We start from the raw sequence: 18,711 nt of genomic DNA, 5'->3' as shown, positions 1-18,711 counted from the left end.
AGATTCCCAAATACATGTTAGAGCCAACTGCTACATTGAGTCATGATTGCTTTTCTCAGCAGCACAAGGGAGGGCTCTCTGAGGGTCTAGATGTGACTTCAGCAGAGAAAAATTCAGAAGTCACTGCAGTCTGAGATCAGTTGGGATGAGACATGGTCTCCCTAGGGAATGAGGAGAAGAATCTCTCCTTCCTCCTCCTCCCCTCCTTAGCCAGTCCTCCCCTTCCTGAGTCAGACTGGACATAGCTCAGAGAAGCTCGGTGGTATGGAATGACCTCATGGAGAGAAAGGGAGGAGGAGAGATAAGATGGCTCCAGAGCTGCCTTCCAGCTCCGTCACTCAGAGGGCAGTTTCCTGCCAGCTCCTCCATCCAAGGGATGAATGCTATCCTTGTTTCCCTCCTCTTTGCTGGCTATTTTCTGGTGGACTGTCAATCCAATCAGGTTATACCAAAAAGAATAGTATCCAAAGAATTGTAATTTATTGTACTGGCCCCTGCCTGCAATAAAAGAGGAACAAAGAGCAGAGATTTCAGAATGAGACAAAACTGGGTTCTCATTATGACCTTTGCACTTTAAGATATGTGACTGGACCCATTCACATTGTGTTTCTGAGCTTTACTTTCCTCTTGTCTAAAATTAATGCTTATGAAAAATAAGTTCATAGGACTTAAAGGGTATTTGGAAAATATTTATAACTTCTTCCTTTCTATCCTTGACAGCAAGGCCTTCAAATGGAAGACATATTTGGGCAGCCAGTTGATAGTAAGATGCTTACTTGAATGAATGTAGTTTTCTACAAGTATCTCATGAATCATATGAGATCTGTTTTGGGGATAGTTTGGGTGCTATGTATGCAATGCTATGTGTACTAAAATACTGACTCTCTTTCTCTCTGCTTATCAGATCATTCTCTTCTGGGGTCTTTAGGATACTCTGAGAACCAAAAATGAATGTTTTCCCTCAAAAATTCATGTCTCTTCTCCATAGGTCACCCAGATGTTGAACAACCCTGTAAGTCCAGTGTTCGCACCTGGAGCCCGAATTCAGCAGTCAATCCACACACGGTCCCCCCAGCCTGCCCTGAGCCACAAGGCTGCTATCTTGAGCTGGAATTCCACTACCCTTTGGTTCCTGAGTCTCTGACCATCTGGGTGACCTTTGTCTCCAGTGACTGGGACTCCAGTGGAGCTGTCAATGATATCAAACTCTTGACTCTCAGCGGAATGAACATTTCACTGGGACCTCAAAATATCTTCTGCGACATACCACTGACCATCAGACTTCGGGATGTGAATGAGGAGGTTTACGGCATCCAGATCTACACCCTGGACGAACACCTGGAAATTGATGCTGCCATGTTGACCTCCCTCGCAGACACCCCACTTTGCCTAGAGTGTAAACCTCTGAAGTATAAAGTGGTCCGAGACCCTCCTCTCCAAGAAGATGTAGCTTCCCTCCTGCACCGCAATAGAAGATTCATGGACAAGTGAGTACATTTTTTGGATTGGGAGCTGACAAATGAATGACCTCTGGACAAATGTGTAGATATTCATAAAGGTAGATGGAAGGAGAAGGTTCATCAGAGTCAGACTCATTTCTTGGGCTCAGTATTGGTGTAGAACTGTAATAATAAGGAAGAATTGATATAATAGGAAGGGTGAAACAGGAAAAGCCAGGCTTAGACTTGGTGACGTCTCTGATATGTGACCCTAAGCCTCTGTAATTTAATCTTCCCAGTAGTAGATGAAAGAGATTGCATGTGAATAACAATGAGAAAGTCACTTATTACTAATGAAAGTGGAAGAACTGAAGTTTGCCAGTGATTTCTGTTTTATGTTAAATTGAAGCAGATTTGTGCTTTCTGACTGCCTTTCTAATGGTTTGGAAAGGGGTGAAGTGATAGCAGATTGGCTAGGTATTGGGCACATCCTTTGATATTCGCATGAAAATTTTCCTGGATGCTGAACATCACCAGGCATGGTTTTTGTTTTGTCTCATTTATTCAGGTGGAAAATAAGTCCAAATTCTATGGGTCCTTAAGACTCTGCAACTGCGGGGCTCCATGATTTTTTTGGGGGGGGGCGGGGAATGCTCACTGCTTTTATGTGAAGCAGTGCTGGATTTGAATAGTCACTTGCCTGTTTCTCCATCACTTCTTCCAACACATGTTCAGGGGTTATATTTTATAAGGGTGGTCACCTTATGACAAAGTCATTAGTGATTTTTCTGCTTACCAGATAATGCACTAAGCTACCATCTTTGTGTTTCTTACTAATTTCATCCTCTTTGAAGCCAAACTTTATTATCATTTACAGAGAAGGAAGCTATTGCTTAGAGATGTGAAGTCACTTGTTTAAGGTCACATAGTTAAGAAGTGGTGAGGTTAAGATTAGAATTTAATTTAATTCATAAGCCAGAAAATTTAACTTGTGTTCAAAGATGTCACTCCAGTTTCTGCTTTAGTTAAAAAGAATAGTGATAAAGACTTAGTTGCCTAATTTGAGTACCAAAAGTCTAAGTAGTCAATCACTAAACGTTTGTGAATGCCCATTGCATGCAAGGAGCATAGATGGGAACTTGTTGAGTATTGGAAAGAATAATAATAGATTAGGAATCAGATGGTTTATGTCTAGTGTCAGTCAGGCCACTTACTAATGTTTGGTAAATCAATTTCTCTGAGTCTTAATTTTTCTTCTGTATAATGATAATAGTGAAGTCTGGGGTTTCTATGAGCCTTTTGTAGCTCTTTATTTGGTTCTAAGATGATATAAGACACAATCTCTGCTCTGTCTACTTGAAAATATTTATTAAGCCAATCATTAATGGAAACCAAGTTCTGGAAGGAAACTTTTAATCTTTTGAAGAGACAGAACCACTTTCAAACACTTTACCATCACTTCCTCTTACATGCCAAAAATTAATGTGCACATCTCAAGCAAACCTTGCCCATGCTTTGACTCAGAGATGAAGAACATCTGTTTAAGAACTCAGAAAGAGCACTTGGTTTGTGTTTGAGAATGTACTTAAAATTTAAAGGATCCTCTTGCCTTGAAAATATTCCATAACCCTGTCTCTTCCATCTCCTCACTTGTTCAGATTGGTAAAGTTCTATAAATATGCATCCACTTAAAATTTCTTTGTAAAACAATGGAGGAAAAAAATAATAGATGTCTTAAAACCTCACTTTAAACCCGGCTTTCATTTTTTGCCTTGATTTATGAGCCAGTGAGAGCTGACCTGGGTTGATAAGTGTGGAATGGTAGAAATTAAACAGATGTAAAAGAACCCAGAGTCCTAGTCTCAGCTAAGTCATTAACTTGCTGTACAATCTTAGGTGAGTCACTTACTCTTTCTGGTCTTTAAATAACTCAATTTGACAAGAAGGAGGTTTGTACTAGAGTAAGGGTTCTCAGATTTAGTTTCCAATTTTAAAATTGCTTCAGTTTCACCTGCATCCCAATCTCCACATTTTGTCCCATCCGCCCTCCTCTTAGAAGGTGTTAATTTAATTAAGAATAAGGCCCGATCATCAGGCCTTACGAAATCTCACTAAGATGATTATAGTGTGCAACCAAGTTTCAGAGCCACTGCTTTTTTAGTTCTCGAAGTGTGGCTCCAGACCGGGAGCATCACTTGAGAACTTAGAAAGGTCAGGTTCTCAGGACCCAGATGAGCCTACTGAATCAGAAATTCTATGTGCAGGGCCTCTCCAGGTAATCCCAATGCCCATTAAAGTTTAATAACTCCTGCTCTACATGATCTCTAAGCCTCAAGAATCTCCAAGGTCTCTTTCTCTACGCCTTCAATTTAAAAGCATGTATTGAGAACATTTTAAATGCTGGAGTCTATACTGGGAAACAGAATTTATAAGGTAAATTGTACCTCAGCGTGGCCCCTGTCCTGAATGCATTGCATAGTTATGCTGAGGACATTGTCTCCTTGAAAAAAAAAAAAACACTAATTCTTAAGTCAATATGCTTACAAAATCACACTTTTCAGGTCCATACTACTGTGCATCATTTGGTCTTTTGTTCACTTACCAAGTACTTTTTAAAATATAATCCCTAGAGTGGGACAGTCCCAAGAGATCGACTGAAGCATTGCTTGCCCTTCTTCCCCTTTCTTGAGTCCCAAAAATTTTATTTGAGATCATAACTAAGCAGGACTAAGCTTCTTAATATGAATGTTCCCTCTGACCATCTTAAAAAAAAAAAAAGGAGAACATATCACTCCAAGTCAACCTATCATCTTAGTTTCTTTATCTCATTGTAATTTGAGTTATGAATCCTACCACAAATACCTCCTGCGTGTGTGTGTGTGTGTGTGTGTGTGTGTGTGTGTGTGTGTGTTTGCTGCTTCCACATTTTTTCCATATCAAAGAAATTGGCTTCTGTACAAGTTCTATATAAAGACTGTTTTGGAGAAACTTTCTTTTTCTTCTCTGACTCAACCCATTACACGATTCCCTTTGACCTTTGCCTTCATTTTTTTCTCTCAACAAAAATATTTATTCTTTCTGTTATCTACACCAAAGATAGTTTTCCAAGGTATGACAGTGATGAAGGGAGAACTTTCTGTGCTTACTCCATGGAAGCTTCTAGTAAACTGATTATTTTTGTCTAAGACAAGGAAGAAATGTGGAATTTCTCCATCCCCCTTAAGTCGAAATCCTTTCACTGAACCAGAACTAAGGCTATCACTACAGAAGTGGGCTAGTGCCAGCTCTGCTGTTAACCCACCCTGTGATGTCAGGATCTACCATATAACCTGTTTGGGTCTCTGTCTCCATATCTACACATTGAGAGATCAACACATTAAGCTCTTCTCTGTGGATAGACACAGAAGTGATGTCCTCTGTGATAGGTGATTGTACAACTTTTTGTAGTAAAAAGGATCCACCTGGAATTTTCTAAGAGATCTAGTACCCAGGAAACTCTTACAGGCTCTTGGAGCCTACTGAAATATGTGGTCTACTGACTGGACAATAGCAATAAAAATGACAACAATTTCCTGAGTGCCTGTACTGCTGTAAATGCCTTATGTGGCAGATGAGAAAGTTGAAGCTCAAAATGATTAATTCAGTAAACTCACATAACTAGTAATTGCATAGCCAGATTTATAATTCCACATTTCACCTCCCTGACCACTACACAGTACTACTCCCTACTGCCAAAACATGAAGGAAGAATTTTAGAGCTGAGAAATGCACCCAATCTGACCAAAGTTCTAGATAAAGCAAGTGGAAAACAGGTCAAGTCAGAAACCACTAACCCCAAGACAGCAACTGAGAAGCACCCTTGGGTTTCAGTAACACAAGTTACATACCAGCTTTTTTTGCCCCTGGCTGGGAAAAATAATCAGGGAAGTTTCTGTTTCCCAACTTTGCTGTCAAAGAGCTTTCAATACAGTGTTCCTTGGCCTGCATGGAATTTTCATTTTTTCAACTGAAGATGCTGGACAAAACTAAGGTATAGATAGAAAAAACAGGCAGCAAGAGGAAGATGAAGTATTAATCAAACCAGGGACAGTGAACAGCAACTTACACCCATTATTCTTGTCTCTCTCATCCATGTATCAGTTCATGCAATCCATTTATTGGATATCATGCACTGTGTGAAGAAATGGTGATCCAGTGGTACCAATATATTGTGCTGCTCACTGTCTGTAGGAAGAAATTGATAGTCCAATAGTGTCACTGTGGTAGTTTAAGCTTTGAGGGAAAATATATCTTCTGACTCAGACTTGGGAGAATTCTAGTCTAAGGTTACAACTACATATAAACTCCTTGATGACTAGATTTCCAGCCTGTGTGCTGATGCATTCCAAGCTCCCTGGAACAATTTTAGACACATAATAGGTACTAAGCAAATATTTTTAGTGGAAATGGAATAGAGGATGAGAAGTAGTTTCGCCTTGAAGTGAAATAGAGAAACTAAAATTCATCAAGCTAGTGTCAAGCGCTTATTTAGGACTTTACATAGATAATCTCATTTAATTTAATCATTGTAACACCTTATAAGATAGGTGGATTTTTTCCCCCAGATTATAGAAGGGGACCTAGAACTCAGAAGGAATGTGGATGGCAAACTTTATACATCTATTAAGCAACAAAGCAAGGGTCTGTGCATACATCTATGCACTCCAAAGCTAGTGCTCTCAATTGTGAATTCTGTGGTTAAACAAATTTGCTTGAATTATATACTTTGCTCCTGTCGCCGTCTTCTTGGTCTCCTCTATTTAAAGCTTAAAAGATTATTAAAAGTCATTCCCTTCAACTAATTTGTGTGTCCCAATGTGTTAGTTAGTTAGTGTGTCTGTTAGTTGTCTGACATTCTGACCTGTGAAGATGCAAAGTAAGATCTCTAGTTTACTTCATCTTCTTGGCTTTCTGTATGTAATTTGGGGGAAAATGAGTAAGTATAAGCAAAGGATCCATTCATGTGATTTAAGTGGGTATTCTGACTGAGGCCAAATTTACAAAGCAGATCCGTATCTCTTCTTCAGGTTCCAAATGTTCAAACACCCATCAATCAAAAACTTTAGTTTATTTGCTCAGAAAACATTAGTTGATTCCTACTGAACCCCACTACTTGAGAGCCACAGGGGAAGCAATAATGATAGAATAGGAAAATGTCCTAGCTTTAGTTGATTCATATAGTACAGTTAAGGTAAACAAAAAAAGAAACATGCAAATGCTCAATATTCTGGTTGCCCAGAATTGATCGGTGAACTCCATACTAAGCCTTATAGTATTTGTTAGTGTAAGTCAGGATCATCTGAGACATAGTTGGCTCCTATCTGCTGTTTCTGTGATTTTCAAACTGAATCATAACATCATTTTTTCTAAACCCCTTTTCTTTTCATAGCGCTTTCTGTTTACCATGCAGTCATTCCTTCATTGTTCTTGTAGGTTCCTGAATGTTTGTTCACTCATTCATCTATCAACCTAGTCTTGGAATTCTCATGTATTGTATTCAGTACAGTGTTTTATTTAACAAACACTGTTTTGTATGAAGCATCTTTTCTATGCTAGGCATTGACCTCTGATTAAGGTAGAAATGTTCTTTAGCTTTATGAGCACGGTTGAAATGGGTGAAATAGATAAAGAATCAGATGATTATACTGATACATGAAAAATACTGTGGTTTGAGATGAATGGCCAACTACAGGTGGCATTGGAGAGGAGTTTAATCCAACTTGATGAGTAAGGAAACCTTCCTGGAGAAAGTGATGCCCAACAGACATGAATCACAGTTAATAGTTGATCACTAAAGAAATTTGTCGCAATGTCAGTGGTTGAAATCAAGTGGATGTTCAGCAAACACTGAGAAATGAATAAATGAATGAGTGAACAAAGATACTTTAATCCAGGCAGACACACACAATCACAGATGGAAATGCAAGAATCTGTGTTCTCTCTGTACCTCCAGACTTACATCTACTTCTTAATTACTGCATACTATTCCATAGGCTGAATAAGTTTAAAGTTATTTCATCATATCCCCAATGATGGACATTTACTTTATTTCACTTATTTTTACAATAAATACGAATAAATATTTCCTATAAGGTTTCTAGTTTTTATTCTGTTTCTAGCAGACACACTACAATGAACATTCTTATACAAATGTCCAAAGGAGGTTATCCAAGCATGCATCTCTTTAGGGACAGTCCGGAGACATGAAATTCCTGGGTAATGGAGCTGTGACCCTTTTGTAGCTTAGTGGGCACAGACTATAACATTCTGAGAGAGTAAACTACATCCACCCCACCACCTGTTTGTAGCAAGACCAACCATCCCACATTGTCATAGCTTACTATTTGACACATTGGGAGTGCTTTGTTTTTGCATATTAGGTGGGGAAAGCATGATTTCTCATTGACATTCTTGTAATGTGACCTTGAGTGAGCGTCTTTTTAAATATTTTCTAAATATTTATATTTCTTGTTTTGTGACTCATCTCTTCATAACCTTGGCATCATTCTGGTCTTTAATCTCTTCACACCTCAATTTTCTCATCTGGTAAATTGAGATTTCAATGGCAGTCTGTCCTTCCCCACATGCCCAGCAATGTTATTGGGGTTTAGGGTGAGAAAGGAGTCAAGAGAGAATGAATATTTGTGTAAAGTTGTTCTGAGTCAGCATTTGTGTATTGATGTATTTATCACATACTACTCCAGTGCACTCCCTGTCCTGGGAACCAGGCCATGTTTTGAAGATTAAACAGGTAATAAAATACAACATACTTTCTGCCCCCTGTAGACAGAACCTAAATTTAGTCATTGTGTTTATCACTCTCACATACATTATTATTCACTATAGATATGCTATTTGTGGTGTGAATATCAATGAAACTAATAATTATCATGTAGTGGGCACATTATATATGGCCAATATTTTTTATGTGACTACCAAGGAAACATAGGTATCAACATGTCTAAGTTTCAAATGGAAACTGAGACTCAAACAAGTAAATTATTCAGGTGCAAAGTTTAATAGACATGCGAGCCAAATTTTTACATCTGTTTGCCAATCCCTAAGCTATCCCCACCTTCCATCTCCACTAATCTCAGAGCAAAAGGTTTGCTCGGCAAACTACAGAGCATAGGTGTTGCTATGATGCGTGGCAAAGGACACATGGTGGTATCTTGATGGCTGGAGAAAGTGGATGTTAAAACTAGTTCTTCTTGTTGTCCAAAGCACCAAGATAAACACACACACAAAAGAAGAGAGAGCAAATTTTTTCAGTTGTTTTGTACATTTAAGCAGAGGAAGAGGAAGAAAAGGAGGAGGAGGAGAAGGAGGAGGAGGAGGAGGAGAGAAGGAGAAGGAGGAGGAGGAGGAGACTTCAGGAAGTGTGGACATTGTCAGACCAGCATAGTTTTCAATAACCTGTTGCAGAAATGCAGCATTCAGGCTGAATTCTCCTCCTGAGCAAAGCGTTCTCCACCCCTGTCCTAAATTATTCGTCTGTGTTCTGAGGTCCTGTCCACCAAGGCAAAGAGCAGTGTCCTTGGTGAGAGCTGCTTCTTCAAGCTCAGAATGAATACCACTGCTTTTAGCTCTGCGCCACAGGGAAGGCAGGATCCCACTCTATTTCTAGAAGCTGGGCATCATTCACCTCTGACTCCCTCACATCAACCTCAGGCCAAGTATCTCTCAGAATGAAATACGCGTTCTGGAATATTAGGATAAGCAAGAGTTTAACAAAATAGACAAATCTCCAGGATCAGCAGCAACCATAAAAGTGCTGACTGTCTCCAGGTGCCTTCGTGATTTGGAAAATGTGAAGGGCCCTTGCTTGATGCTAACAGCAAAATCATTTAATTCAATTTCTGTGGATCAGGTTGATGCACAACTAGACTTTAAAGAGATTGCATCAGGACAGCTTCTCTTTTACAGCTACGGAAACAGAGGCCTACAAAAGTGAGGTGATGTTGGTATATGTGTTCATTATTTATTCATTAATCTATCCACTCGCTCCTGTAATAAGGAGTGATTAATGCATGTCAGTCTTTAAAATGGCATTGTAATTCTAAATTTTATAATCTAGTAAAAGAGCCAGTCTGAATAATGTCACACATAAAAAGATAATAACAAGGTGAGGAAACTATATACAGTAGTACATACACTCACAAAGACTATATACTGTAGTACACATACGATACATAGCCCATATAGTCTCACAAAGGTTTTAGTTTTTCAGAACTGTGAGTTGTAGATTGGAAAGATAATGAATCTTGGGGGAAAAAAGTACTGAGTCTCACAAAAAAAGTACGAGTCTCACCTAGCGGCTGAATCATGTTGCTGGAGCAGAAGTATCTATACTTGTTAGCAGGGAAAAAAAAATAAAAGTAATTGTGCCATGTCCTAATATTTCTATGGATCTCTACATGAGTCAACAGCTTCATGGCATTTTGTTAGTGGCTCTGAGAAGGACAAAGAGGTTTGTGGTTTTGTGTGGAATGCTATTTTTAAGGCTGTTATTAGGTCTTCTTCTGTAAAACGTCACAGAACGTGCAGTCATTTGCTGTAAGTTTCCTAGAGGTTATGAAAAACTTTACACAGTCTTTCCTGTCATGAACGTGAAAGTGGAACCCTCTCTTCTTGTAGCATTTCGTAGGATTGGCTTTCCTGAGGAAGCTCTGGAAGTTGAGAGAAATAAGGTGGTAAAAGAGTATTTTGGTATTGCATACTCCTTTGTTAGTGTCTGTTTACCCTGGAGGTTGGCAGGACAGACTGGATTTGGTTGTGCTGCTTCCTTTCGTGATATTTTTTTTTAAGAAAACAAATAAATGAAGAGGAAAGAGAAGGAAAATAACAGCCATTAGAGCAATTGCAGATGTATAAAGAATGGAAGAATTTATCACACACTGGGCACTGGTACAGGAGTGGAGGCTTGCTCTTCAGTCTGTGCTTGGGGACACTGAAGGTCATCAGGGCGAGGCTTGGTGGATTTGTATTGTGTCTGTTGAAACACGAACTCAGACATCACTTTCAAGATGCTGCATTTGTAATCAAGAGACAAGACTCACACATCAGAATGAGACTGCCTGGCAGTGTGACTCTATCTAGTCCTCTTCTGCTGTTTGACTCTAAGTATCCTTCCCTGGACAGAGTGGGTATAATATCTATCCATAGGAGAACTCATGAGATAACAGACTTGTAGGAATATGATGCAAAATAAAGAATCATTTAGATGTAAGTGTTTGGTTTTGGAGATTGCATGTGAGAGGCACAGACTAACATGCACAGACATGCAAATCAATTTCCCATACACTAGCCAGACTTACCTCAGGATTGGATCCTTAGCTTAGGATTGGGTAAGAATGATAAATTATGTTGCCCTTTGATATCTGTAACCCAGTGACAGAGAGACACTACCATGTACTAGCCTTGGGTCAGGTGGCTGGGAGTCTAAGACTAGTTTCCTATAACTTTGCTGTTTTTTGATGATTTTTAATTTTTTTTTTTAATTTTGAGACAAGAATTTGCTATGTAGCCTAGACTCGCCTTAAACTCACAGCGATCATTCTACCTCATCCCCACCTAGTGCTAGGGTTACAGGCATGCACCACCATATCCACTTGTCCCTTGAGCACTGATTCTCCATCTGGGGCCCAAGTCCCCCCTCTATGTATGGAGAAGTAGGTAGATGGCCCTTAAGCAGAGTATCTAGCTCTGACATCATCTTCAGACCATCATTTAGCTTACTCCTGCACTGAGTGCAGTTAGTTTGATAAGGATGAAAGCAAGAGGTCATTTCTTCAGGAAGTCTGGATTCTGACTAGGACACGACCAAGTCTAAAGAAAGACTTCCAGATGCAGTGGAAGTGCCACCTAGGCCTATCACCTTTCTGTCTCCCTTTGACATACTTTCTCCCTTTGAGTTCTCCCTTTGAGATACTTTCAGAATATTTCAGTGCACTTTTTAAAGGGACATTTTGAGAGTGCGATACTACAGGCAAGGGTAGCTGATATTTGCCTTTAGTCCGTCTCCTCAGCTTCATGTACAAAGCCATCCAGCAGATGGTCAATAAAAATGGGTAAATAAATACATGCAGGCAGGAAAAATGAGTAAACCTTATAGTAAGTGGCACTTGGACAAGTCATCAGAATTCGTACTGGTGGCACACACCTGTGTTCCTGACGCTCTGGGAGGCTAAGGTCGGAAGATCACAAATTTAAGTTTAACCTGCGAAATTTAGTGAATTCCTGAGACCTCAAATGAAAATTAAAAAAAAAAAAATCAAAAGATCTGGAGTTGTAGCTCGGTGCAGAAGCTCTGGGTTCAATTTCTAGAACCAAATAAAAGAAAAAAAGGGAGGGAGGGAGAAAAAACACATCAATAATGCAGGTGTTGTCTGGTATGTTAGAGACCTTTCTTTAAACTTCTAATGAATTACTTACTAGAGGATAAAAGACAAATGAAAATTTTACAACATGGTTACTTCCCTTAGAACCTCAGTCCTCTTATCCTTAAATTAAATGGGTTGGACTAGTCATTGAAATTCAGTATTTCATTCATTCAACAACCATTTATTTAAAGATCTTTTGTAACAGGCCCTGTTTGCGGCAGTGGTAAGAAATCATCAGCCTTCTAGGAGGCTAGTCTAGTTAATGAGAAACTTATACAGATAAACACGTGGCAATAAAAGAACAAGAGGTGTTATTTAAGGGAAGAACACCAGTAGGAACTCTTCAGGTGGTTTAAAAGTCAATGAGAACCCTCTGGCGCAGGTGGTATCTGAGTAAATTCAGCCAGAGAAGGGAGGCAAGGGTTCATAGTGGTGAAATTTGGATGGGAGAGTTTTAAGAAAAGAACAGAAAAGTTGAGAGGGAGGCAGACATGCTGGTCATAGAGTGCCACCTTAAAGAGCCTGCCTGACCTGTGTCCTGAGAGGAGCCATTCAACGTCCTTAGGTAAAAGAAAATCTTGATTCTGCCTGGTTTTAGGACACCTCCTTGGCTATTTATCCAAATAGAGGCGAGGGTGAAGGAATAGAGCCTGAATGGTAAAGGAGGTGAGACAATGGAGCGACACTGAAGTAGGTGATGATGACCCTAGCCCGGCGTCAGGATGCAGTATTAAGAACTGGTGTGAGCACTCTTAATCGGATAAAGTCCTTGATGACCAATCAAGGCAGTGACTGAGTCACAGAAGATGTCCATGTCACTGGCATTGCTTAAACAGAGAAAGAGTCAGAAATAGAGATATAATAGTGTTGAATAAGAAAAAAAAATAAAAAGGTGTTCAAACATGCTTTCAGTTTCTAGTCCACGGATTGGAGGCAGGTAAACAGCTACAGTCCACTTTGAACATTTATTTCCTTTGTAGAAATATAGAAGCATTTGCACATGGTCATTTTCTGTACATGTATGTGTGTGTATACATTATGTGTGTGTGTGCGTGCATGCATGTGTGTGTGTTGACAGTGGGCATACAGAACCTTTGAGACCACCAGTTTTCATCATTCACTGATTCTCAAAGTGCAGTCCAATGCTCTAAAAGGGTCCCATGGGGGCACAGGGTTAATCTTCCGTGGCACTAATACCTATAATGTTACAAGGCACAGGCTTTGTTTTCCATCCTGGATTAATCATTCACTCATGGGCTTTAATACAAGCCAGACACCACCTCACTGTGCCTCATGCAAGGCCATGCCAACTTCCCTTCCACTCTGATGTCTGTGTTCACATTCTTGTCAGAGTGGGAAGTAGATTTCCCCCCAAGCTTCAATACCCTATGAAAAGTTTGGTATATTAAATCCAAGCTTGCTAGTCAGAAGTGCCAGGAAGGCTGACTGTACAATTAACTTGCTGTATGACTTAAGGCAACTTATTCATATTCTCTGAGCTCTAGTATCTATCCCACAAATTTTTCAAATGAAAAATTTGAAATAAGTAATTCCCAAGTGCATCTAACTCTGATTTCTACATGCTACATGCTAAGTTACTCGCACACAAACTCAGTCTCCTGACTCTAAGCACAGGCAATTCTGAGATGCTCAGATCTCCTGTTGTCTATAAATTAGCCTAAAAAACTCTCAGACCTAGAATTAGCTTTGAAAACCTTTTGGTCAGCACTGCCACTTTATCCATGAAAGAACTGAGCACAACTTGGGAAGGTCATTTCTTCAGTGTCAACAGCCATTTGATAGCATAACAGATAACAGAAGGAATATGGGGATCCTAATTACCAACTCAGGTGTGACTTTCCCTATGTACCAGAGTGTTGGAATCTGACTAGGCTTTGGGACTCAAATTGGGAGGTTGGCCCTCTCTGATAATTCAACGGGGGAGGTTCCCCCCATTTTTCGGAATAAAATCCCAGAGAGCTGACATAGTAACATCATGAGAGCTGGAGTGGGTGAGGACGGTGGTATAGGAGGTGAGAAAACACATTTGGCCAAGCTCAGAGTCCATGTGACCCATCCAGAGCACTCATTCCAAAACAAATTCAACCTTACAGGTTCTCCCTCTCGTCAGAAATGTAACTTCCTGCTTCTAAGAAGCAAGGCTTGCAAAAGGGCTCAGAAGACTTCATGGACATCAAATGGCTCTTACAAAACAGTGTTTTGATGAGTTAAGTGTGAATGAATCAGAAACATAAGGATTACATTTCCCCCAGGTGCACATGGGTTTCCAACTTGAGAGGAAATGCAGTCTGCTAACTACACACCGGCTTTCACCAAACCCAAAGAATTTGTAGGGAGTGTGGGGGCAAAGAAGAAAGAGAAGCCCAGCCCCAAAGGGTTTTAGATGTGGTGCCAAATCCGAAAATGCTGTTGGTCTCCCCCTTTGCCAGTAATAAAATCGCTGGCCACCCAGAGAGGCCACAGGGAGGAGAAAGGAGATTGCTTTCCCCCACTGGCCCCTGGTCCTCAACAACTGTGTTCAGTTAGTGCTGCTCAATCACAGGCTGTCACTGGTCCCTGCATTCAACTCACTGGCCCCAACTTGGCCTCGATTTTCACACTGTGCAGCGTGTCTTGTTTACCTCCAGCCATATTTGGTGTTTTGGCTCCCAGAGACCTTGGCAACTGGTCAGCTTGTCACAAGCCCCTGCTCTGTAATCAAGTGACCTGTCCATCACCAGAAGAATGTTTGGGGAAGCTGTCACACATCTCCCTTGGTTGTATTCAGGGAAAACAAGAGTTCCTTGTAGATGTTTTCCTCTCCCCCTTCTTTAATGCTATCCAGGTGTGGAGTTTCCCCCAAACTGGTAAATATGTCTTCCCTTCAAATCTCAGCCTGACACAAATAAGCAGTAAAATCTCAGGGCGGCTGTTACCTTATCCTGAGATTTGAAGCCCTGGATCTTTTATAATTTCCACATTGTCCTTTCATTTTTTCCCTTGTATTTTGCTTCATTGCACCAAGAAAGTAGAAAAATCATTTCAATTGGTGGTAAAAGATGATTAAAACAAAATAACAAAGGGCTTGGCTGCAAACTGTTAGTTTTATTGAATTTGCTACTGTGTTTTAAATTGGTACCAGGGTAAATCTTTGGACAATTATATCAAAGGCTGCTGGAGTTAATCAGTGGCATGCATACATTTGTTCCTTTCTGAACCTTATAAGTGAAGGCAGCATTGTCAACATGGAAAGAATAGGTTTTGTGCATTACCTGGGTGAAAGCAGCAGATCCTAGTGTTCACTGGAAAGAGATTAAAATGCCCAATGGATTCTCAGATTGCTCACCAGGGAGAAGAAGGTTGTGTATATTGCAAGACAAAATGCTGTTTTCCCAACGGTTCTTTCTTGGTACTTCAACATCAGTTTTGCTCTATGAAGGGGGCACCTTCAGTGGAAAGACTTGCAGTCAACTGCGGTCTTGGACCAAAAAGACAGAAAATGAGAAATGGTGGGCCCTGGGCAGCACAAAGACCAGATATTTTTTCAGCATCTCAACTATTGCTAGTTTGCATAAATTCTGACTTGTATAGCTACAGTTTGGGAGGACATAGTATCAAGCCCCTGGTTTTCTGAGTGTTCCCCCATCACTTGGTAACTTATGCTTCAGTGTCTCAGCTTCTACCATCTATTTTACTCTCTTACTTGATCATTGTAGTAAAAACGTTATTACTTCCTGTGGTTTACCCTAAAATTTAGTCTAAATGAGCCATCTTTATCTATAAAGATTTACCTATGCACTAAGTCATGCTGCTCAGAATGCCATATACATCACTAATGTCTTTTGACATTTTCCCCATCTGTACTCTTCCGAAATATTAATTCCTGAAACAGATTCTGCTGGGAATCCATTAAGTGCCAGGCACTGTGCTAGGAACACAGTTATGGTAATGAAAGATTGCCGTGTTCTGTGGCTTTAATTTATGCTAGGGTAGACAGTCATTCAATATGTCAGATAGCCAGAAAAATCCACATAGCTGTAATATAAAGGGTGGAATGCTGAAGAAACTTGTAAAAGGAAATAAGTCTACTTCAGGAACCAAAAGAAATCCCTTTAAGCCTTCCAAACTTTTGGTACACCTTTGTGTTAGTGATTTTCAGTTTCTACCTAGTATTTCAATCATGTTGTACTTGGCAGCTTATCCTCTTTTTCGTCTTTTGGGCTACCCGGGATTACTGATAGTATCTTTGTGCTTGGGTTCTTAACTTTTCTGAAACTTCATATTGTGCTGCATTGAGTGAGGAAGGTGAGATAGAAGGATTGATTCTCTAAAATCTCAGCAAAATTATTTGAGGAACCGTAGCTATTTTTCTTGACACATGATCTAGGGTTAGTGTATCACATTGCCTTACAAGACATCCCTTTCCAAAGGCATGAAATGTGTTCTCACCCAAACCCTTAGTATCCGACACATCACCACTATCACTGGCTACCATCATAATAAAAAGTACAGCTAAAATATTGCCCATCCCAAAACAAAAGTAAAGGCTTCCCTTAAGACTATAGGATGTACTAGAGAGACAATATGATATTTATGAGTCTGATGTCTGATGTGATATTTATAAGTCTGATGTCTGATGAGTATGAGTCTGATGTGAGTCTGATTCACTTTGCGTCTCAAGTTTCCTCCATTTTGTGACCTGAGCAACTACTTCTAAGATAACAATATGTAATTTATCAAGTAGTGATTTCTTACCTTTTTTTGAAGGTTTGTATTATTTCTATCCTTTTTTTTTTCTTTTTTTCTTTTTTTCTCTAACTTAAAAAAAAAGAATATAGGATGCAAAAAGAATTTTTAAAGGATACAGGATGTAAACAAAAGAATCCTGAGTAATGCTCATATGACATTGAAATTAAAGCATGTAACAATCTACAGGAGAAACCTGAGTGTATGAAATTTTACTGTATGCATATTAAGAAGAATGTTCTTTCAAGCAAACTAATAACAATATCTGAGATCATTCAAGAAAGAAGTATATGATATTGTAAGTTCTAGTTCTTTTTAGACAAAATAGCATATAAAACCATTTGGTACAGTAGCAAAACTAGCTGGGTAGATTTATTCCTAGATCGTCCATACCATAGGAAATGTTTGACCTCTCTGCCATCAGGTACTGCCTTTCTACATTTTTCCCCAATTCAGTTATTTATATTGCTTCCCCAAATCAAGTATCATTATAGCATTTACCTCTAAAGATGATTCTGTCCTTCTATTGACTGCTATTTACCTTTCTCCAGTCAAGCCAATTTGCTTCTTTGGAAAACTTTTTCAGATTCTTTTCTCATCAGCCAAGGTACTATACCAATCTTCTGTGATTCCATTGCCTTCTACACTTTTTATATTGAATAAAATCAGTAATTTTAATATCTTCTGTTGCAACCTATGAGCATCATACGGGCAAGATCATATTTTTTTCAACTTTGCATCCCAGAAACTTAGGATAAACTTAAATAATTTAGTCAATGGTATTTGGATGGATAGGAAGACAAAAAAAAATGCAAAGATTGAAAATACATTTATTAGAATTTGAAAAAAATGTTCAAATAATAAATACGATCAGCTAGCATAAAGCTAGCTGTATTGACTTCTCCTGTACTTTTTTTCATAAACACTAAAGGTGAAGTGATATTAAAAACTTATGATCTTATATATGTACAAGAAGTGTGTGTTTTTATATATACAAAAATATATGAAATGGTCCTGATCAGAGTATTCCTGGCAGTGTCTTAGAGTGTCGATATTTGAAATGTAAATTATTTAGTATAAAACTAATTTATTATGGTAAACATGTTAATCTTTATGGTTAGGAAAATAAAGCAATTGTGATAATATACTATCACTTCCCAATATAAGGAAAATATTAGTTTCTGCTCTAAAGATATGTCTGAAGGCAAAAGTTGAAGCTTAGGAGAGAGAACGTGTTTCGCATATGTGAAACCTTTGGTTCAATCCCAGCATCAAAAACAAGAAAGATGTCTTAGAGCTGCCCCTATTTTTCTTCTACATTTCTACTAAAAAAAAAAAGTGTGTGTGTGTGTGTGTATACTTTAGTCTGAGTTGCAGCTCTCAAAGACTTTAGCACTATGTAGAAGAGCTTCATTTAGCTGTACATAAGTTTAGCATTCCATATTTGATAGGATATTAATGCATGGCTCATAAATGAGTGCTTATTCATGTCCTTGGATAATCAAGAATTCTAGAAACCAACAGTACTGTTTAATTCTTGCCCTAAAATTATAATCTCTCTGACATTGGACACACCAGTGACAACACTCAACTGAAAGTGGAAATCATTTCTTTCAGGTTTATTTTAGTAACAATATGTGAAAATTTGGTTAACTAACTTAAAATACTGTCATAGAGATATGATAAATAATACAGATATCTACTGATAAGATGACCAAAAGTTGACCATTAAAATGTAACCCGCAGCCAATCCATGCATGTACTGAAACTGTATATGGCAAAGATGATATCACAACTCAGTAGATAAAAGATTAACTGTTATAATCCTTCATCCATTATTTTGGCCATAGGCAACAATCCTAACTTTGCTTGAATTCCAAAACTATATTGTAAATTATTGAAATACTACATAAAAAATCCTAAGTCTTAAAGCTTCCTGTTAAAAATATGAGAAAATACCTACAACCTTGGACTAAAGAAACATTTATTCCACAATACATCAAAACCAAGTCTTGAAGTAATCAATTAAAAATCTTTTTTCCACAAAGCAGCATAAACAGAATAATGGGAGTAGCAGTCTTGGAAATTGTATTTGCAACATCATT

The 18,711-nt window shown here is 38.9% G+C and overlaps 1 protein-coding gene across 1 annotated transcript in view; it reads left to right on the top strand.

Annotated features, from left to right (window-relative positions):
• The window catches only part of Pappa (pappalysin 1), a 228,108-nt gene that overhangs the window by 79,408 nt on the left and 129,989 nt on the right, over positions 1–18,711 (top strand). Inside the window, exon 7 of the mRNA XM_003479141.4 lies at positions 989–1,487. Coding sequence (XP_003479189.2) covers positions 989–1,487 — 499 coding nt within the window. The remainder of the gene's footprint in view (positions 1–988; positions 1,488–18,711) is intronic.

Source organism: Cavia porcellus, unplaced genomic scaffold (genome assembly GCF_034190915.1).
Source record: "Cavia porcellus strain 051 isolate PalLab524CR breed Dunkin Hartley unplaced genomic scaffold, mCavPor4.1 scaffold_1, whole genome shotgun sequence".
In the NCBI taxonomy this organism is placed as follows: domain Eukaryota; kingdom Metazoa; phylum Chordata; class Mammalia; order Rodentia; family Caviidae; genus Cavia; species Cavia porcellus.
This window is presented reverse-complemented; position numbering and strand designations above follow the sequence as displayed.